Genomic DNA, 23457 nt, shown 5'->3' on the forward strand with positions numbered 1-23457 from the left:
CCGAACCGAACCGACCAACCAACATAGATAATAAGATCCAAGTCCAAGATCCGATCCGCAGGGCTACTACGAAACTCCAAAATCGAAGTTCGTGTTTGTGCGGTCTCTCTGACACTTTATACTATTTAATACGAGCGCGAGAGGGACGGTACGATACGAACTTCGAGTTTCGTAGTAGCCCTGCCGATCCGATTCCGAGCCGAGCGAGAGCGAAAAGCAGGCGGACGGAGCGAGTCAGTGTGAGTGAGCGTGACGGCGATCACGAGCGAGGCGAGCCGCTCGATCCAGTCGGAGTTAGTAACTCCGGAGTCAATAAGATTTGAAAGGAGTCATTAAGGGATTCGGATCCGCTTGAGGTTCTGACTCTTTTGAATCTTCAGATCCGGATTTACCCACCTCTACTACAAAGAGCTAGGACCTATTGGAGGTGTCTGTAAAGCCGAGAGCAAACAGAGGCGGAGCTATAGGCGGAGCAGAGGTGAAACCGCCCATGCTTTTCGACTTTGTTTGGACCCTGGCACACTGACCCGGTGTGTTTTGCAAGAGTTTAAGGTTAATACAAACTTGAACACGTGGAATATATTTTATATACATTTGAGGAATATATTTTGAGGTACCGGAGTTTCTACCTACACGTCTTGGTAGTGTTATTTATTGTAAAATATGTAAACTAGCCGTCTATCTCACCTTCGCACCAGTATACCTACTAATAGCGAAAATGAGACTGAATATACACTAGAAACATCCTTTGTCTCTAACTTTTTGTATATAGATTTTTTAATTCGTTTTTATTTAGGTACTCCTTGCATATAATTTATCAAATATTTTCTTTCGTACAAACCTTCTCCTGACAATGACAAACACGACCAAAAAACAATTAAGCAAAGATGGTGTAACCGAAGGTGTAAGTATCGTGGTTTCCTATCCACACATGAAACTCGAAAAGTTCTTAGCTCGGGCTCGAACTCACGATCTTTGCGTGACACCATGGTCACACCACTCCACTAGACTACCAAGGATTTCCATGGCAACATCGCCAAAAGAAATCTATCATTAGCGGCATGCGTGTTCTTCAGCAGCTTCCAGACGAATTTTAGACAGACAGTGAGTCTAAACAAACCTTTTTCCACGAACCCGGCTACGTCCTGAAATAGGTCTCGCCATCCACCGGGAGTCAACGCTCGCGATTTCCAGATAGAGCGTAAAACGGTTTGTTGATCCTGTCAACGCCGGACAGTTGAGTTGCGAGTCAGGGATGGGCGCGAGTGTAATAAAGCGAAAAGAAAGCAATTCAATGCTTATGCCAAGACAGTTAGTGCGCGTCGTGGATAGACAGACGATGCACCGTCTCCAATGGTTATCGTTTCTAGCACATACAGATGCTATTGAGTTAGGAAATTCTAAGAATTCAGATAATTGTTTGAATGAAATAGTACCTAACTCCTACTTTTTATACCACGTCGGTGGAAAACCAGCGTACGGGTACGGGTACGGCCCACCTGACGGTATGCGGTTACCGTGGCCTATGGACGCTAGCAGCACCTATAGAAGCCTACAGAAGCTTAAAACGATAACGACTCTTTAAAAACTTTGAACATACTTTATAGAAGAACCCCATACTATAGTCCCTTAAAAAAACCTCGGCAGGGAGTACAAGCCTATTCCAAGCCGGAGCCATAGCGATTCGAGGGAATTCCAACGGAACCGTACCGTGCTCAGCCATTAACCAATAATCTGATTTAGCTGGAATCCACTGTTACTTTTATACCTCTAAGTAGCGATTAAGGTACTAGATTGTAATCAAATCACAAACATTTTCATTCCCAACCGGAATCATGAATCAACCCTGGGCGAAGTCCGACGCGAGTCGCACCGCGCTATTTATAACATCAAAGAGCTGCAGTCGGCCTGGAGGGGCAGGGGTCGCGCGCCGTACGTGACACACTGAACCGAGCCTTTATTGCGTGTAGCATACGTTGGCGTATTAATTCGACGGCGGCAGCGAGGGCTGAGGAGAGGAATCTTACAAGACTTGGTGTCATTTGTACAACCAGGACTATGATCCGTCGATTTTTTCACGAAGGTTAATCTTGTCTCAACAACCTAAGGGACCTCTTGGATTGAAATGCCCACGGGACAGACAAACATGCCAAAATGCCAAGTCAACATTAACAATAAAACGCTCGCAATAACCATTTCTGAAGTCACCAATCATGGGCATTTGTGTAGTCTTTACTTAGAATAAGCATAGCGTACGGTGTGGTAAGAGTTTTCTATTTTCATTGCGTGTCCAGCCAGGCAAGGCAACCATTGTACAGTGGCGAGCAACACGACCGCGTAATGAACAAGAGATCGCTCGCCATGCCACTGATCGAATTGGCTGGGCAGTTACGTGTCACCAGTCTGCACGCATCATTACAAACGCACAAGACGCACGTGCGTTATTCTACAAATATGAATATTCTGCATACCTTCCAGAAGCTTTTATGGTAAAAGTTTAATTACTTAATAGATTATCAAATCCGTTAAACCACTTTCTTTGGTCGACTTTGCGTGTATCTCGTCATCGCGCGCGACGCCGACGCAGGATCCCGCAGCGCCATCTCTCAGCGGCTCTCGCAACTAGCGCGGATCGCACGTTCTCGCACCACCACGCTGCGCCAACAATACCGGCCGAGTTCGCAGTTCACAGGGTTAAGCGCTGATGTAACCGACCCAGATGCCGCCGCGATTATATGCATGTGAATGAATCACGAGTAGTTTGCAGTTTGAAACGAGTTTGAAACGAGAATTTGCGATTTTATACATGTCTCCTTAGCCTTAGTTCATAGGTGTTTCAATCACCAACCATAGTCCGTCTACTGCTGAACGTTGCTCCCTGCCCCTTCATATTTCGCCACAACTTTATATCCATTGGTGTGTAAAGAACCCATTTCTTGGCAGTTAAAATTTCAGGACAGTCGGCATCATAAGGCCAGCCTATAAACGTCCTACTGCTGGGCACACGCCTACTCTCACAATGAGTAGTCGCGTTGGTTGCATCCACTTGTGCTTGCTGTGCTATGGCCCACATTACTAAGTAATTTCATAGCAGGTTACTTAGTTATCACTCTAAAGTTGACTACCTACATTGTTGCAATGCTAAACTTGTCCGATTTTAACTTGTGATAAGAGCTCTTTTATTGTATCTTCTAAGTTCTAAAGCGTGCCTTTTAGAACTTCTCGTCGCTTATATGAGTTATATGCACAACCGAGGATGAATACGAACTACGAACTTATTACGAGTATGGAATGGAATAATCACAATATTGTGCCAAAGTGGTTCCACATTTAGGACGCACGTCAGCCCAAAAGCCGCTGGGTCAGAGGCCTGCAGAGACGCCGTCGGCGCCGGAGCAGATTATGCGCATATCGATAAGCAGCGCGAGACGATCGCATCGGTATCGTACCCAGGCAGCAGCACTTTTTAACGCCTTTGTAACACTGTACAGTGAAATCTACTGGATTTTATTAGTGTTACAAATTTAAATTAGCATTCGTCGTATGGTCTACAACTACATTTTGTAGACCGTTTCAAACTATAACGACGGCAAAGACGGTAAAACAAACCAGTAATGACAGCAATAAGGAATTGAGGTCATCACATTATGTAGATTCGCCAAGGAAGCCGACCATAATACAAAAAATCTCTTTAAAATACCAAAGCGTAAATATTAAATATTTACAAGGAAAAAAACCCGAATGCAAAGAGCTCGCATATTCGCTGTTACTTGTCATAACAAAGCCACAAATCAATGTAGAGCCGCCGTTACGACATTATCGACATTGCGCGTCACAAAACAAGAGCCATTGTTCGATGCATTGAAAACAAACGGGTTCCGCGAACGATTGCCTAAACATTGGGACGGCGGAAAATTCTGAACCGGTGATGGACGCCGCGGTAATGGGCATTTGAAATGCGGAGAGGATGTCTCGTCAGAATCAATGCGCGTTGATGACGGGCAGCGCAAATAAACGCCTGCCTTAAACAGGGGCATTCTATCGATCTGTTTGTCACGCGGTATGGAAACCTCAGCGCAATTTTAACTATAGCTCTTTTGCCATCCTGCATTCGGTCATCCGCCAGATTCCCGTTTATTCTAATTGTTCGTTCAGGTCCAAAGTTCATTGCGCACAAGGTTTTTCTATACACTCAGAGTTTACTAAGACACTTGTTTAATTGCAAAGGGCAAAAGAATTCATTCCCAAATGAAAGAAAAACAGAACTCCGGCTACCTAATCAGACGTAACCGGTAGTTGATATTCCTAGAAAGAATAGAATCATAAAATCGGTCAGTTATCCTTATCCGTCTTGTCAATCTAATGCCATTTGTGTTGTCTGCATCGACATTTCAACACTTACCAGTACGCGTTCTTCTGATTAATATAAAATATGTAACATGATTGTAAGGACCACACCTTATGCACCAATCGAGTAGAGCCCTGTCTAGGTTTTTTTTTTTTATCGCTTTTAAGTGAAACATGACATGTGCTATCTCATCTCATCAAAGCAGCTACTGTTTACATCACAAAGCATTACACGCGTATCAGAAGATAGTATCGGCCGATAACGTGAAGTAGCATCATCTGGAGCAGCTTGGCGAGGCTTCTTCAAAGTATTGGACGTGGTTCTTATCTGTGTCCTCAGTTGAGTGTTTATAACATTGTTAGTTGTAGCTCTAGTACTCGTATGATCCAGGGCAACATAACATTACAAATCAATATCACGTTCAATTACGTAATTATTTCATATTTCAAGATAAATCTTCGAGGATATTTCTTGACATAATCCGGAATTGCGAACTTAAGATATGAAATTCGAAACTCTCGTCGCACTTCACACGATGACAAACTACACCCATTCGTCTCGCGGTAAACGACCGTTTCATCTTCGGTTTTAAGCACCAATCGAAGTATGAAAAGAGCGAAATGAAAAATGTAATTTTCCCGGTCGAAACGAAAAATATCCAAGGAGACACTCACAAATTACGTAAAGAATTTGTAGAATCCCGACCTTCCCACTGTCACACTTTATACTAAGAACAACGCAAACATTTTGTCGTGTGTCACATCACATATCAATGGAATCTAAATGTGTCACGTTTATATGGACACTCATCACAAACAACACCAATCGCGGAACGTGTCATTATCCTTTCCTTGTGAGATCACAGTTAGCCAATTCAATACTAGAGTGGAACGCAATTAGCTGTGATTGGGGTTATCAGAGATCAGCGATAACGATCTGAACGCGGTCGATAACGTTTGAGAAGAACATAGTACCTGCAATGCAAGCTCTCCTAATTCGGAAGACTTAACTATACTTAATTTGTGTTGATAACAATTGGATTGCACAGAGCGTAGGCTCCACGCGGAATGTTTGCAAGCTTTAATAAATATCTACGGTAAATGAAATAACAAATTGCTTCGTAATCAATCGTTAAGCCATACGTCCGACGGTTAAAATGTGTAGGCAACGGAGAAGGGTCAAAGTGAAAAACAGTTAAATATATTTTGTTTGAAATTAGTACTACTTGCGAGCAAGCTGAAACTGTCCCTATGTCAGGCCACTCTGGAGGAAGGCTGTCCACATAATGGTAAATTAAAAATTATCCCAAGTTAGCACCATTTTCAGCAGACTAAAACATGTTTTCAGGTTGTTTCAGGACAATATTTCAGATAACACTATTTCCTGAAAACCAATTTACAGACCGTTTCAAGCCACGTTACAATCTTACAATCTACATGTCTCCGGAAAATTCTAAAAGGTGTGTGACAAGGACAGCCTATACGACAAGTCTGCAAGGGATAAGTCCAACTTTGTACTTTGTACTGTTCTGTTTGTGACATGCCTGTATTTCCTCATTGTACGATAAAGAGTTTTGCTACTACTACGTGTGAGAGACACAGTCGATCTCCTTTCCAGAACTTTCGAGAAGTGTGTGTCAAAGATTGCATGATGTCCTAGCTGGACTGTTCTCGAATGTTATGGACAGAATCACTGGGAGTATAAAAACGAGTGATTTTGCTAAGGATTGTTGTCACGCGAGAATACACACGTATTCTAAAACACTAGTGATTCATTTTTGTTCAATTAAATTAGTTCAACGATAACAAACTTAACAGGGAGTTATATCGGATGATACAGACAGAACGACGGAATTCGTTTTAAAGGAGGCTTTGTTAAGTAAAATCCCTTTGAGAATATCTTTTTAAAAACATCTGTCGTATTGTTATTAGTTGCAAAGAGACAAACGCAGTTTGAATGGAAACATTTATTGTTAAACATTCACGAAAGTTAATTGTTACGAGTGAGATAAATTGGATCAGAAGGATCAGGTATACATTTAGAACAGCAACTTCTTTCCAACTTCGAGCGATCCATATGTTCCTGACTCACGTGGCCCACGCCGCCCTCATACTTAGTAGGTACGTGCGAGAAGCATTAAAATCGAGTAAAGGGTTATTTTCGTCCATCAGCCGGCGGAGGCTTTTAGGGAGGTATTACGTATCGTAATCTGGGGGATCGTAGTTTCTGTTACGAGAGTAGTTGGACACAATAGCGGCGATACACCCGCGGAGGGGGGTTATTTTTGCTATTTCGGGGAAATCTCGCAGGGTATACTGCAAAGAACTAAATTCGAGATTATTGGGAAGAATAGGATAACCACGTAGCTGTTGTTTACCTGATCCATAACATAACTAGATTGCGAAATCCACTCATAAATAGTGATTCCAAATTTATTAGATAATAAGGCCTCTAAGGAGGTAGCACTTGGAATTATTGAGTTCAAGCAGCAATTATAAACCCCTATGAAAAATAAACTTTTGTCATCTGTCGTCTGTCGCTACAGTTTTGCTCGGCCGGATTACCTCTGTAAACTGTATTGTAGACTAGGTCGACGTGAAACCTTAGCACAGCCCCCATTTTCCAGCGCAGGACATTATCATACTTAGTCTTCATCAACTTCCAATGTTACTGCCAGAACAATGTATGTGTGTCTTGGCACGAAAAAAATGCGTTAGCGTTTGATTGTGCGGCTTTGTCGACGGAGGCATTGTCTGACTAACGCTGTTATTTAGACTTCTCCTTGGCCTATTATCTTTTATAAACTATCGCTAGCACAACTATTATTGTACCCTTGTATCCAACATAGAAGAAAGCCACGCGCGCGAGTGACGAGCGAAAAACAAGAAATGTTCCGACTAGGCGGGATTATAGAGGACGACACCGCAACATTATTAGGTTTTTATATGAGCAATATTGTCTTGTTTTTTGTAGCAGGTCTTATGAAAACAGTGTTATAAAAAGAAGAGTGAATTCTGCACACAATATTAAATCAAGTCAAACTAGTTCTTCAAATACAAAGCCTTATATATTGATCCATAATTTAGGCGTATCGATGCCAAGCCAATGAAGCGAACCAAAGAGTTGGAGCTAATATCAGCCATTTTACAAAAGTCGGCGAAAATATAAATTCTGTGTACAATCTCATGCAAAAATGACAAATCCTGAGTAGACGTGGACGGCGATATCGAGACATATTTGAGCACAGCACGAGTGCCACAAACAGGCATCGCCCACGCGTTAGCGCAATCGCCGCTGTCGGATTTATTCAAACACTGTATTTACATAGCCATTCGTTTAAGTTCATCATAATGGACGGGGGATTTGAGTAAGTAATAACTTTGTCTATTTTTTTTGTACCTACGCTTGTGTATGTTACGAGCTGTGCCAGAAAGATAAAACTAACAGAATGATAAAAAAAAAACTTCTTTTAAGATGAACAATATGGGCATACTTAGCAGCCTAGCCTAGCCTTTGTCATACATTAAAACAGAATAGACTGTTAAAAATAGTTTTCTTAGCTGCCATTCATTCATAACTCAGTCAAAGGTCAAAGTTAATCTATCTAAAAAAAGAATAACAACACCCTTAGAACAGAGCCTTGCGGCACAACCTAGACGTTTCGATGCCATATTTATCCCGGGGGATCGATGCGCGGGATTTACGACATCCACTCGGCATAACAAACCGGAACGCAACAATGTCGGTCCTAGAACCGGTGAGGCGACCGATAAACGTGGACGCAGCGTTGCCAGCTTGGAGGAAAACCCATCAGGTTCGCGGATTTTGGAAAATTATTTAGAGATCTACTCGCGACTCGAAACGGGGCTCAAAGCGTCGGGATTTGTAGTCTCAGGACATAACTAAAACACGTACCGTTCAAGTTTCAGTCGAGATATTTTTAAGGGTAGCCATTTTGCATTCCAGTGCTGGGCGAAGGCCTCTCCTCTTTTGTAACACCTTCGTTTATCAAACGTATTTTCTTGCCGTCCCGAGCAAGCAACTAGGTCGTCTCTGTCTGCCCCTATTACGATATCCGTCGCTAGAAAGGGATCCCTTTCGTGACATTTTGGCCCAGTGTTCCGGATTCATTCGGCAGACATGTTCAACTGAGCCTCTTCAGTAAATGTACACTGAGCGAAAAAAAACTGGCCCCCAAATGTATGCAAAAATAAATAATTTTGTATGTAGAGTGGGCCAAATTTTGTGCCGCTGAGTATACCATACCAGTTTTAGAGCGAATTTAATCGTTTATTTTAATTAAATGAAAAGCTTTTGCATCTGTACCCGCAGCAGTTGCAATTTCTTCAAAGAACAGCACGTAGCTGTATAAGCGTGCCACATTTCGTCACGTGCAATACAGCACGTGCGCATTGCAGCGTTCCGTCTGTCGATATCTTTGACCAGAAATAGGTACACTCGAACGAAACATGACATTTAATTAAGTCCAAGCATCGCGCGATATGAAAAAGAGCATAAAAACTCAACATTCATAGAAAGTCCTTTGTTGAATATTAGTCTACCGACACAAACATTACGGATTCCCTGAAAGTAAAACTTTGGGATTCCACTCCGGATTAAGCAGTTTCGCCCACGGGTTTTAAACACCGAAGCCTGGCAACACAGTGCCCACGATTTGTAGTCTGCAACGTCGGCGATGAAAGGGCGTTATTGGAAATCGGATAATATACTTTGCAACAAAGTAAAGTATAAAAGCAGAAATGCAAGTCTCTCTACTTACTGAAGGCTTGGACATTAACTTATAATGCTTCTATTTAATGCCACGCCTGCTTTCTTACTTAACCATTTTAGAGTAGTGGTTAGCAATAAGCATCCAGTATCGTGGTGTCGTGTCGGTACTCTCGGTACTCCTTGATTCCTATGGGATTGCCTTATATTTTCATGTGACATGTGACATGTCTATGTACAGTCGAGTTCATAAACTTGTGAGCAAAAATTTGATTGACTCTATTGTTAACGGTGTAGAAGCGTGTTCAGATATTTTTGATCAAATTTTTGCTCACAAGTTTATGAACTCGACTGTACATAGACAGCGATCTGTACTAACTAAAAAGATTCGTTGTAAGCTACAAAAAAAAAGGGAAAGTTTGTGCGGTGAACCAAAGAATCGGTTTACCAATTTTTAGACAGCATCTTATCAAATGTGTTGCTAAAGTCGCACTTTCACTTTGATTATTGTTTTATTATATGCAAGCCATATTTAACTTTAGGGTGGAGAGCGATGAATGTGGATGAAGCGAGAAAAGTATGTCAGAATAGAAGCGTATGGCGCTCTATTATCTCTGCCTACCCTGCAGGGAATAAAGTGTGACTTATATGTTAGACCACATAATTGGTGGTGATATGCTGGAAATTCTCAATATTTCACGCAGCAAGGAAACGAACGTCTAGATTAGCTACTCCATTCTACATTGCACAAGTGAAGATAACTGGGGCAGTTAATAAAGTTTCTGTTCAATCGTTCGTTCCGGATTACAGTGGGGCCTCGCTTGGCTCAAACGCGATCCTAATAATCCCTGCAAAGCCTTAGTGCGCCTATTTTCTCAGCGAACGCGTGTATCCACTGTTTTATGTAACGTCGCAAGTTTCCAAGCAATTCGGCTAAGTAAGTAAATCCAATAAGAACGGATAATCATATTGTTTTCGGAGTTCTTGTTACACGCCTTACAGAGGCACACTCACAAAAGTAATAAAAAGAGAAATAGAAAATGTCATGCGAACTAAAACGGCGACGACGCGCCTAAATGGCTAAAAAGCCATATATCTAGCTATTGTCCCAATTCAGTCTGTGATAAAATTCTAAAATGTGTAATGGTTCAAAAATTTAGTTACTGCAACGATTATGGGATATTATGGGTTACATTAATTTACATATACTTAAACCTAAGGAACACACAATAAACGCGTGATTAATAGCAGAAGTAGCAATATCGATTCAGACAGGAAATACACATGATAACATGGCGGTCCTTCTTATTAATAATTCCGTGTGACAACTATTCTGGGCCATTTTCACAATTTCTTAGTTAAATATTAGACACCACCATTTATTAGAGATTAGTAGTTTCGACGACCAGATGGCCTAGTGGTTAGAGAACCTGACTACGAAGCTTGAGGTCCCGGGTTCGATTCCCGTGTCGGGGCAGATATTTGTATGAAAAATACGAATGTTGTTCTCGGGTCTGGGTGTTTAATATGTATTTAAGTATGTATCTTCTATATAATTATATTTAACCGTTGCTTAGTACCCATAACACAAGCTTTGCTAAGCTTACTTTGGGACTAGGTCAATTGGTGTGAATTGTCCCGTGATATTTATTTATTATTTATTTATTTATTATATGTTGTGGTTTGAAAATTGGCAAACAATTTTTCGACCACTTCCTGGTATCCGATGGAGAAGAAATTTCCGGTGACAATGACAATACAATAGTCTGGTGGTCCGGCCAGGATTTCTGCGCAGAACTCAACGGTTAATGGCTACGACTTGAAATTTGATACTACAGGGCCCGGATGTGTATTTGGGTGGAAATACAAATATGTAATTCCGATCCGCATTGGCGATCCCTTCAAATAGCGAACCTAATGTGTTAAAAAAAAGTTGTGTTAAATACTATGTGATCTATAGATATCATTTAATAAAATTGTAAATCTGTTCAAAAAAATATATACCTACCTCGTTGAGTTTCTTGCCGGATTCTTCTCAACAGAGGTTATTCCGAAGCGGTGGTAGGTTATTTTGACATTCATAAGTGCTTGTTATCCCAAAAAAACGTCAGTTTTGCAACGTTTTTTTTTCATACCTCAAAACACTCATAAAATTTAGTATGAAAAAATGGGGACATTTTTTTAAAACGATCGGAATCGATTGTGCTCTTCTGAACAGAAAAACCATATTTTATCCTCAATTAAAAAAAAAAAAAAAGAAAGGGTACACTTTTTTTTGAAAACGCCAGCCCAAATTGAATAAAGATATTTTGGCTTTGACTTTGTTACTTTTACGGTCATCCCGTGAAATCCATATCGAAAATACAAACTGAAACATGGATGCACAGAAAAACCCAGACAAAGAGACAGTCAACAAAACGCATTAGGTACTTGTGTAATTTGGCGGTTGCGATCGTAGCGCAGTCTGCAAGTGGGACATGCGAGTGCCTTAAATTGCTACACCTTTAATAAAAATGAATAATGAGGTCGCACCGTTGAGGCCGGTTCTACTGTATTACTTTTCGAAGTGAAAGGGGCCAACGATTGCGGCATTGCGGGGAAGCCCAACAGTTTTCGTCCTTTAGCATGAAACCATAGGCAGAGATTTAACCGTTGTATTAATATTTCACCAACATTGCAATTGTGTAGCAAAATCCGGTTTAATAATATAAGAAAAAACCATTAGAGTAAGATGAAATATAATAACGTCAGTTGTAGTGTGTGTCTTTTGTGGAAGTCATCTTCATCTAACGTTTTGACAACATGAAGACATCAATGTTGGTGCGAATAAAAAGTTGATTATAATAATCTATATTAATAATTTCGTACCGGTCTACGGTAGAGTCGAACAAAATGCACATCAAATTGAAGAGCGTAAAAAATTAGTCAATCCGAGTCGACAACTTGTAGGCGGAAAATTCGGATTATCGAGTATTTTCAATATAAACTTGAATAAATTACTAAGTATATAATGGCGTTCCGAAGTAAACCTGTCAAAGTCATCACATCAAAGTGGCGTTAGTGTCACGTCATCACGTGTCACAGGTTTGCATTTCGTTCTCCATTGTGACCTCTTAAGGGTCCCACACACGGTACGATTCGTCGATTTTCATCAGATCGATCGTACAGACGAATCGTGCCGTATATTTAGGTCTAATTTCTTTGATAATGAGACAGAGACATCTCAGTTATTTGGGCAAATAAGATTTAGGAGAAATATTACTAGAAAAATACCGATACGTAGGTTAGCTGTGAAAGTACGTTTGTAATAATATTAAGGCTAGGAATATACGTCAGATTTTTCAATAAGTACGACGTCTTTAAACTGCAAAAAAAATTTTTCAAACATGTTATTAGGAGTCTACGTTTTACCCGAGCGAAGCCGGGTTTTCATCTAGTGACAAATTAATGTAGAATTTTATAGTAAGTCTATTATTACCAGAAAAAGCGCGTATCTTCACGGCCTTTTGTTGAGAAGCGCAGTTTTTCGGCAATAACTCAAAAACGGTATATCCGATCATGTTGAAACCAATTTTCGTTGAAAGTATTTATTAAGCGTTACCTTTCCATATTTTTTGGACAAACGGTTTACAAGATAGAGGGGGGGGGGGGGCACAATTTTTGCTACTTTGGGAGCGATTATTTCCAGAAATCTTTACTTAATCAAAAAAGTTTTTGAGAAACCTTACTATCTTTTCAAAAGAGCTGTCCAACTATTTATGTGCCACACGTTGATGCGAGATAAAAAAAATTTTTTTTTTTTCGATTTCTGTTACGTGTATGGAGTGCCCACCTATAAATATTTATTTTTGTAATTTTACTACAAAACTAAATAGCGGCTTTGACAGGTTACCTAATGATTCGCCGACTATTTTTAGGCAGATTATTGATTGGCAGACAACGTTTCGCCGAGTAACGGTACGCTGATGAATTTGTACGCAGATGTATTGTTTCGCAGACTAACGTTTCGTAACTCAACCTCTAGCAGACTATTTACTTGGCATATGAGTCAGTAAGCGGAACAACTATTCACAGAAATTCGTTTAGCCTATTAATCACTACACATTTTGTAAATTTGCTCGAACAACCTTTCGCTTTTGTAACGGTTGAACTATTTATTATTCAGTGCGCATATCAACTTTTCGCATCTTTTCGTTTCGGTTGGGGAATGGCATTCAATGCCGCGAATATGTGTGGATTACACTATGGCCTTATTGGCATTTTTACACGCCGTGCTGACCGCGCATTCTATATGATTTTCTTATGTACCCTCATAAGTTTTAAAAGTAGGTATAACGCAAGTAATAAACGTATTTTTGACCATCATTTGTATTTATTTTATATTGGAGTCTATACAACAAACCAAGTCGCGATGCTAGCAGTTCGGTTCTGACACTTCGCCGGCCGCTGCCGCGGCACGCTCGCTTCGCTCGCTCGGCTCGTGCGTTGTTGGTCGCAATTCTACCTAACACTCCTCCTCGCTAACGCTCGTCGTCGCACCTAACTACATTTTGATAACAGCTAGTATATTTATATAGTCAACTCAGTAAAATCCTATCTGTCGTTTGACCGATTTTATCTACGCAGATTACAAAACAAAAATAGACTGAACATTAAATCTACTTAAGAATATGAATGCCATGTGATAACTCTGCTTATCGTATCTCGACGAACAGTTGTTCGGTTTACTGAAACAATTACGAAACAAACAATCTACTAAACGTAAATCTGCTTATCGCTATTCTTCCTACCGACTACTCGGCGAAACGAATAATAGGCGTAACGAAATTATACCAAACGCTGCTCGGCCAAAAGAAAAATCTGCCATTAGTTGTCTGCGAAACGAAAATCTGCGTAATGAAACTCGGCGAAACGACAGGTCACCGCTTTGACAAGACATCTGTGCTCCAAATTTCATTGATATACATCTTGTATTTTTCGAGTAAAATGCCTGTGACTTACGACGGACGGACGGACGGACAGACAGACGGACTTGACGAAACTATAAGGTGTATTTTGGCTCCGGAACCCTAAAAAATTGGCAGTATCCTGAAATGTAGCTGAAGCTACATACAATAGCTAACGCTAAAACTACGAGCCAAGTTATTGTAGCTCACCACGGGTAAACTAGGGCACCGATAAATTCGTCCGGTTCCGAATTAAATGGTTCACAGCAAATTTAGGGGGGACAACATTCGCAGTGTCCGGATAGTTCTCGACTGCAATTATTTGCAGAACGTATTAAAGTCTGACCCGCTGGAAGTTCAACCTTTTTGCATCCAGCCCGACGAGAGAATGAGCATTGTTATGATCATGTAAAATGACAAGTATGTAGAATCGTGGATTAGAAACAACTGAAATATATTGTCGTTCGTTGGTTGTCTCTTTTACCTGGTTAAATGAAGTACCTACGAGACCTATGGTAGAATACGCTTTATTTGCATGTAAGTACTTATAAACTCTTTACTTATGTACGAGTTATTTTGTATTTCTGATAACTTTAAAGGAACAACAGATTTTTTGCATTTTCTGTCCTATTGCTGGGCAAAAGCATCTCCCTCGGATTTCCAATTAAATAAAGAACAACAGATCAAAGCAGGCACCAACGTCGCTTGTGGGCATCACACGTCAGTTTTTAATGCGGGCATTAATCACCATTATATATAGCCATAGCTCGCGATAGCTGCAGCTGCAGCAAACTCACCAATAAAAGGTTTCCCGTCGAGCCGCTTCATCCAGTAGAACCTCTGGCTGTGGGGCTTGTTCTCGCGGTCGTACTGCTCCCACTGCTGCCGCAGGAAGGTGTAGCAGACGCAGCAGCAGCGGACGGTGCCCTCCTCGTCCGCGCTCTCCGGCCGGTAGCCCGTCGGCGGCGCGTGCGCGCCCAGGAAGGGGAAGTAAGGCTCCGTGCTCTGGAATAGACACGGGGATTCAGTGTGGATAGTATATATTCAATTAATTTGTTTCAGATGAAATGTTTCAAATCGCTTACAAATGATGGCTACAAAATTATCGATTCGCGTTTCCGCAAACATCCGTGAAGCGCTGCAACAAGCGAGGCAGACCCGTCAGCATCCTGAAACCGCTGGGGACGTATCTGTTTATCGAAAATTAATAATATCTACCTAACGTTAAAAACTCGACGGTCAAAATATCGAAAGTAGAGCATCAAAGTATCGAGAGGAGTACGCGTAGAGCACTGAATCTTTTTATACAGTAATTTGGTGTCTTGTTCACCTAGCTAGACTGATTCACAAATTCTCCCTACATTCGGTCACGTTTACGAGTAGGTCATAGTTCAGTCAGCTTGTTAGCAAACGTCAACGCAAAGCCATTGAGGTCACTGAATAGATAAAACTCTTATCACTGGAAAACATTAGGCTTGCTTTGTGAGTCTTCTTTATGCAGAAATACACAGTACATACGAGTAAAGGAGCGACCACACCGCTGCTTAAATTACGCAAACGGTGCGGAATCGCAGTGACGTGCCGTTAACGTCAGGACTTTACCGCATGCTCTCCACCAAAAGTCGTGACGCTTACGGCATGTCACTGCGATTCCGTGCCGTCATCGTTTTTTAAGCAGCGGTGTGGCCGCTCCTTAATCCTAAAATATTACTAGAAAGTTTGTTTTTGTCTCTAATCCACAAATTAGTAACACTTTTTGTGTAAGTACCTATTAAATTCAACTGCACAAAACCGAGGGCATTTAAAACACGGAACTTCCTTCAATTCAATACAAAGTGTAGCCGATAATTACCCGGCAAGCATTATCAGATCTCACTCCAGCAACGAATGGACAACGTAGCGGTACAGACCACCGGGCAACGTGAGTCATTCGCACGACAGTTAAATTAAGGAGCGTTTTCAGTTCAGACCCCTCGGGGAACTTTTAAACAGTCGGCGAATTGTCGAAAGGAATGCAGGTCGGTGACAAGTTTTTATAAGACAAGCTGAACCAACACCACATTCATAATTATGATTTAAAGTACTCTGTAAACGAATAACAATTATTATGGAGGTCATCACCGGATTTTGACACTGGCAAAATTTATATGGCACAGCTTTTAGTAACGTTTGTGCCACCAAAAAGGCAGAAATGATAAATGTCGTATTGGAGAACGTCTTCCTTTTAAAAGTATTCACCAGTCACCATTAGGTACATCGATCGAAAGCCAGTCAGACTGGCGACAGGTTTAAAAGAATCTTTATGAACATCCGAAAAACACATGGCTGTATAATTACAGACAATTTGCGATGTAATAGGCTCGCGTAATATGAAAGCGGTCGTATGTATCCCACCATCACACTCCAATTTTGGGACCCAGTTTTTGTTAAACGGACTCATACTTTTATTACACCGGTAGGCACGGTGACAATTTAATTGCCTCCAGAGTTGAACGCCCTCGGGCACAAAATGCGAATTCACGAGGGCGATTTAAAACCGAAACAGCAGTATGTTACCTCACTGTCTAAATTCTGGTGTAATTTTTTTTTTTACTTTTGAGCACTATTGAATTCTGTGTCGCGTGAATCGAACTGTAGATATGAATGAGACTAGATAAGCAGAAAGAGAATCCCGAGTTGTCATTCTCACCATCACACGTTCGAGCATCGGCAGTTCTAATCGTAGCGTCGATCATGTCACGATCTAGGTACACATCAACACGTCACATTGGTGTATGTCGAACGGTCAACGTGCCCGTGTGAACGTACCCTTAAGTATATTGACACGGTAAAACAGGACAAAATATGCTTCACTTGGCGCGACGAATCGGATATTTTGAAAGATTTAACTTTGCATAGTTTCACATTTTTTCATAGAATAGTGAACTGCCATCATTAAGAATAGAAAAGACAAGAGCATCAGAATGATGACATTTTGCAAATAGATAGGAGTACCGGCAAGGCCACAAAGGCAAAGAAAAAAACTACATGCATGCGTGTTGTCCGCGGACGATAAGTAGGTCTAAATATGAACCCCCAAAACTCTACCCATAAACCTGTCCTTCTACTCAATTTTCACTTATCAACACAAGTTAACGTCCTTTTATGGCTCCCGCAGACAGGACCAATGACAATTGCACTATTTCTACAGTTCAAGTTCCCGCAGATTTTTGCCGAGACTTTGTTCTGGGTTGCAATACATCTTAAAATCAATTTTGTTTCAGAACCTACACAGGTATCGGAAAATTAACCAAGAACGTAGCTCATTATCCTGCAGATTTGTTACACTTACCCGTCGCTGCAATGCTATTTGTCGCTATTTCAACGAACTGCTACAAGGAAATCGCTGTGAATCACATATTTTAGCAGAATGGTCGGTAATTAATGAAAAACCAGTTTACTGCTGAAGGCTTTTCTTTACATAAAACTAGACTATAGGTACCCGTGGCTTTGCACGCATAAATTAGATCCGGCAGTTGGATTTTGAAATTACGGGATGCTAAAAAAATTAGATTTTTCATAAAGCTCCGTATAGCGATATTTATCAGAAGCTCAATAGCAGACGTGTGTATCATAGATGAAAGGTCCTGTTACGCACACGTTATGATAATCCAAGCGAGCCATGAGAAAACTTTATGGGAGAATCCACTCAGTAATAGGTTTCTCGGAAGCGATGACGTCGGTACGTTCTTCTCCCGGGAACAACCGTTGCCGATACATCGATCCCACGACGCCGGCAATTATTTATGTATGAACAATGATACTACCACAAAAGAGAGGTTATGCTTGTAATGCCACGTCAGTTCTTTCAATAATCGGCAGCTTTGTGTGTCTAAAAATCGAGGAACCCGAGTAGATTTATTTTTGTTAAGATGCATTAAAAAAAACAGGATACCTGTATAGCTTGAATAAGAAGGTCTAAACGTATCATTTTTATTGCTTTTTTTTTTTTTTTTTTATTCGACTGGATGGCAAACGAGCAAGTGGATCTCCTGATGGTAAGAGATCACCACCACCCATAGACAACTGCAACACCTGGGTATTGCAGATGCGTTGCCAACCTAGAGGCCAAAGAAGGAATACCTCAAGTGCCAGTTATTTCACCGGCTGTCTTACTCTCCACGCCGAAACACAACAGTGCAAGCACTGCTGCTTCACGGCAGGATTAGCGAGCAAGATGGTGGTAGCAATCCAGGCGGACCTTGCACAAGGTCCTACCACCTGCAACATTAATAATTTGTATGCACATGTGATAACCAGCACCTTTTATGATCCAACATTGTTCCTATTGCATAAATTTGACTTAGATTTAAGTATATTCTTGTTTTGCTTTTAATTATTATTATTCAATTGAATTCTAATTTGACATTCTAAATTCTATTTTTTTTTTATTTATTCTGGCTGACAATTTATTGTAATACGATTTACTTTTTGACGATCCTTTTGTGAATTTCTTGTAATTAACTGACATGTGTTTATAATGTATTTTTTCAAAAGGTAATAAATAAATCTAATCTAATCTAATCTAATAATTTTCGCAACTTATTATTTATACATTAGCTGAAAAATTAGGTGTTAATTATAACCTAATCGACGCAAGCATTAATGTTTATTTTAGGTGGTGGCTTAGTATTATTATAGTATTTCATTGCATGCGGTTGAGGACCAACAAGAACAATGTAGATATCCATACTAATATTATAAATGCGAATGTGTGTGTTTGTATGTTGTCCGTCTTTCACGTCGAAACGGTGATTTTTGGCATAGAGATTGACATAGGCTACTTTTTATCCCGGAAAAATGCAGTTCCCGAGGAAACAGCGCGCGATAACCGAATTCCACGCGGACGAAGCCGCGGGCAAAATCTAAGTAGTACCTCTATATGCGAGACAGGCGCAGTTGCTTTGCGCCTTGCCGTGTCATCATGAGGTTAGAGTAATTTGTTCAGACTGAATAGCAGTATACTTCCAAAAGCTAAATAAAATTCATCAATCAACCATCCAATTCGCAAACACCTCATGTCCTAAACAAACACGAGTTCGTTAGCTACTTACCAAAATATTAACACAGGTACAAAATTGGACCCTTAGGGTATGAAAGGTCAAGTTTTTCGCGAGCTCCAGACCCGACGCAGCTGTAGATAAAACGATCCGTCATTGGTATCGCAACAGAACAAAGTTTTGAAAGGACTATCAATGTTTAATAATATATGTTATTTGGTTTCACTTGGTAACTTACTGGTGGAATTTAAAACATAAGTTCGAGGTACCCATCACAAAGTACTTACCTATTACAAAATACTTTGTACAGAAGGCGAGTGAAGCAAAGACGTGCAGAGAAATCCACTACACACTGTCCTGTGTAGAAGTGGAGCGGGGCGAGCGGTAGATTTCAACAGCGCAGCACCAGAAGAATTCTAACATTTCGAACGTTTGACGTTTCTAAAAACGGCATCCTGACATCACGTGTCCAAAACCAATGTTGTCAGGGGACCGTCATCGATGTCAATTGGGCCGTGTCTAAAGTCAATCGTTTTACGTGTCTCGTCAATTGACAACCGGCCACAACCGGTTCGACGATAACTGACAACCATTTACTTCGGGATGATGACATTGAATGGTTAAGTGGTCAATTGATTGAGTGATCGGAAAATATTTGGGTGTTAAAAACAAAGCTATTGGAGCTGCAAATGTGTACAAAAAGTCAAATACCTGGCCAAGCTTGGCTTGGCATTTCAAAAATTCCGAAAAGAAACCTCTTGTTTCAAGGGCGTCCCTTATCGCTTCAGTAATACTGGCATTGTCCTATTTTTCCTGCATCCCAATATTGTTTTTTCTTCGTTTCTCTTTCAAACATAACGCCAAAAGAAGAGAGATTGTTTTTCTCTTAGCTTCATGAAAGAAATGTAAAGGATTATCTTAGATTTGCAAAGCTATTGCAGTCACAAAACTACAGCGCATCTGCGTTCTTCACAATAACACATCGATTGTTCCGTCAGTTAATTTTTATCCTACATAATTTTCCAGAATCTCACCTGAGGATCAGCCTTCACCCGCACGGTGAACTGGTCGCTGAATCCTGCGCCGCCGCAGACGAAGCAGACGCGTACATCGTCGGCGGGCGCGGGCGTCGTCTTCTCGCGCGGCGAGGAGGGCCGCGACGCGCTAAGAGAGCTCTTTATGTATGCCTTGGCCTTCTCCATCCTTGGTGCTGTGGGAGAAACATATTGGTTAGACAAGAGCTTCAAATACGAGTTATAAAGGCAGCGAGATACTTAAGAATTGGAGTAGAAACAAACTGGTTTATTAATAGACATTTTAGAATTCCAATTGACTCATTCGTTAGATTGTTTTTATGACATATGTGGCTATTAAAAATAGAGCCAACGTTAAAAATAAACTAACTCAGACACACATTTACACATACAGTTAACTAAGAATACATTTTGACTATATTATTAATGTTTCATCGTCATGTTTCCACATCAAGATCGTACTCCTCTGGAATGAAACTAACTGCGAAGATTCGAATAAACCACAGTGTTCTCAACTTCCTCGTCAGAACCCAAACAATCCGACGAAAAACAGTTAAAGCCTAAAGCCCGCAGGCGCTGCATGTAATGAATATTTAATTGCTATCCGAAGCGATAGCGTGATTAGGCTAATGCGCCGGTTATCGCGTGTTGTTGGGCGTTAGGTTGCAAGGCATTAGTCATTTTAGGGTTACCAAACCTAAGGATTTGCCCTGACCTGCCAGATGTTTAGCCACTTGACAGCATTCCAGCCAAACTTGGCAAACGTTAACGACTCAGTATCAATAGGTACTGTTAATTATTAATTTTGATTCGATTAAAGTTAACATTATTTATTATTTTAAGGCATTATGTCATTACGGCAGTGGTGTAAATAATTTACGATTATTAAAAGAATTTAAAAATAAATTGCAGTGTGTTTAAAACATTAAATAATCACGATTTTATTTTGCAATCTATTTGATATTTTGTTTAAGCATATTGCGTTTGATGTAGTAGGTAATGATAATTTTAGTGACGGGTAATTGTGTTCTCTTGTCTTACCTAACGTTGTTGTTCGATCGACACGAGTGGTGAAGTGCGTTTTTGTGTGCAGTAAAGTAAAGTAAACAATATCGTCTTTTATTTGATATCCAGTCGATTTTAACAGTACCTAATCAAGTTAAGAATATTAATTTGTTGCCTACAAAATATCAATTTTCAATTCAACAATAAGCTACAAGCTACAACCCAGGAGAAATAATGCCTGTGGCAACTTCCCATTGCGCAATACACACGCGACAACTTTAGATGAATGTCAGAATGTTTTCTAGTTTTAAATGGTAACCCTAGGCTAGCCTTGCGCGGCGAAATGGAAGGGTGCCAATGTGCTGTTAGCCTAAACGGGGTTGGTCGGGAGTTTTAAACCGGGTGATGTCATGGCGAGCGCATGTCAGGCGTCAGCTATAAATGTGCGGGGTTCAATTTATGTCACGTTAATAGCGGCTACGAGCCGGCCATCCAGCAGCCAGTTCAAAATCCAAACAGACTCTAAACTAAATTTACAGTCACCTTCTCGTATCAGAGCGGAATAGGTTGTCAAACATATCGTCACTACTTTCAAAAATGCTCGTATCTCAGTTGATTACCTCTCTTTGTCTCTTTTCAGTCCCGTGTGATTTAAGGTTCGGATTAGCTTAAAGACTCCCTACACCAGCTTCTTTTGAGCGTCGTCCTCGTGCCAGCGTCCGCACAGCAGCGGAATCAGTGTATTATGTAAAAAAAAAAAAGTTTCGCTACGCTAATGTGGGGGGTCTCTATGTTGAGTTGAGTTACGAGATTTAAATAAAAGAGGGAGAAGTAGTGATTGCAGATATAGTAATGCTAATGTAAGTGGCGGTTCCACAGGCAGAAACCCACGTAGATCCTGCTTTGCAGAGTAGTGGTACGTCTACTTAAACGTAAAGTGCCAACACGGCCCCGGCATTCTCACGCTTCATAGAAAAGATATAGCGTACTGCGTCAGAGATAAACACAATACTCGTATCATATTTGGACGTGCAATTTGAGGGTATGCGGAGGGTTTCCGGAATTTTTGTCATAATGCCCGGTTCACGTTATTCCAGTAAAACCGTTCCAGTAGCATGACGCTGCGGCGCTCGATCGATCTTGTGTAACTCGTTTGGATTGTGACCCCGCAATGTATTGCTACTGGCACGATTTTACTGGAATAATGTGAACCGGGCACACTTTTTTTTCAAGACTAAATTCGTTCAAATTACAATTCTTTGAACTATTTTACTATTTTAAAAATAAATTATCAAACATAGAATAACTTCAAAAGCCTTTATTGTACTGAAATAAGAAATAAAGAAACAAACACAATTGACAAACGTTGAGATACATGTAACTTTAAAGGCGAACTTATTATTTTAATATATCTTTAATAGTAATTTTAATGGAACTGTTCGTACCTATGTTAATATCATTACGAATTTATGGCACCATTCGGGTAAAACAACAAATACTGTATTATAACGAGCGACTAATTCCAGCAACAACATTTGACACTCGTAATCAGATTACAAGGCTCTCTAGGATTACAAACGTATAAACAAATTCTAATAATAATAGAAATGCTTGTAAAAGTGTAAACGTTGTTTATAGTAGGGGAGCCCAAGAGGGGATTTCGGGATTTACTAAAGCGCGACAGATTAATATACAGGGGATACCTTGTACCCGGTTAAGTCCTTCCACCAACTATGAGCCCCATATACATGGCCGCCCGTCAAGGATAAAGGATCAGATTAGTAAAAAAAATTCATCATCTGAAATTCCCGAGCGCGTCAGATTAAGGTAGGATGAGTTAGTCACATACTAAAACGTGTGTATTCCACTAATCTGACAATTTGAGAGTGACGTAAAGAAGGAGTAGGGCTAGAAAGTTGTAAAAAAAAAACATCATCTCGACATTCTCGAGCGTGGTTAAATTTTTTTTATTTTGAAGGGAATAATTCAAGAATTACGAAAAATATATAATCTGACGGTTTCCACAAGCCGAAATAACAAACATTCATCGATAAAGTTTATTGCATTCAGCTACGTGATGCCTATATTCCCTCTCCGCGTTTCTATTCCTCTCTCACTCTTTCTCTATCTATTACTCTCTCGCTCCGTCCTCACTCTGGTTTCTGTTGCCAAGACGCCATCACAGCTGATCACACAGACTCGTTCGTGGCATGATATTGTTTACAACGTATTTCCAACGTTTTTGCTACCTTGGAGTGGCAAGCGTCCGGGTCCCGGCACATCCTTGTTTGGCAGGCGATCGGCTCCCGGCACGCTGTCAAAAACCCTAGAGTGGCAAGCGACCGGCTCCCGGTCGA

General features: G+C 40.6%; 1 protein-coding gene across 1 annotated transcript in view; it reads right to left on the bottom strand.

Moving 5' to 3' along the window:
* LOC141441968 (uncharacterized) overlaps nucleotides 1–23457 on the bottom strand; it is a 162954-nt gene that overhangs the window by 59264 nt on the left and 80233 nt on the right. The window contains exons 2-3 of the mRNA XM_074106854.1: nucleotides 20096–20271; nucleotides 14820–15027 (exon numbers count right to left, since the gene is read on the bottom strand). Of these exons, the coding sequence (XP_073962955.1) occupies nucleotides 14820–15027; nucleotides 20096–20271 (384 nt within the window). The remainder of the gene's footprint in view (nucleotides 1–14819; nucleotides 15028–20095; nucleotides 20272–23457) is intronic.

This window comes from Choristoneura fumiferana, chromosome 24 (genome assembly GCF_025370935.1).
Source record: "Choristoneura fumiferana chromosome 24, NRCan_CFum_1, whole genome shotgun sequence".
In the NCBI taxonomy this organism is placed as follows: Eukaryota; Metazoa; Arthropoda; class Insecta; order Lepidoptera; family Tortricidae; genus Choristoneura; species Choristoneura fumiferana.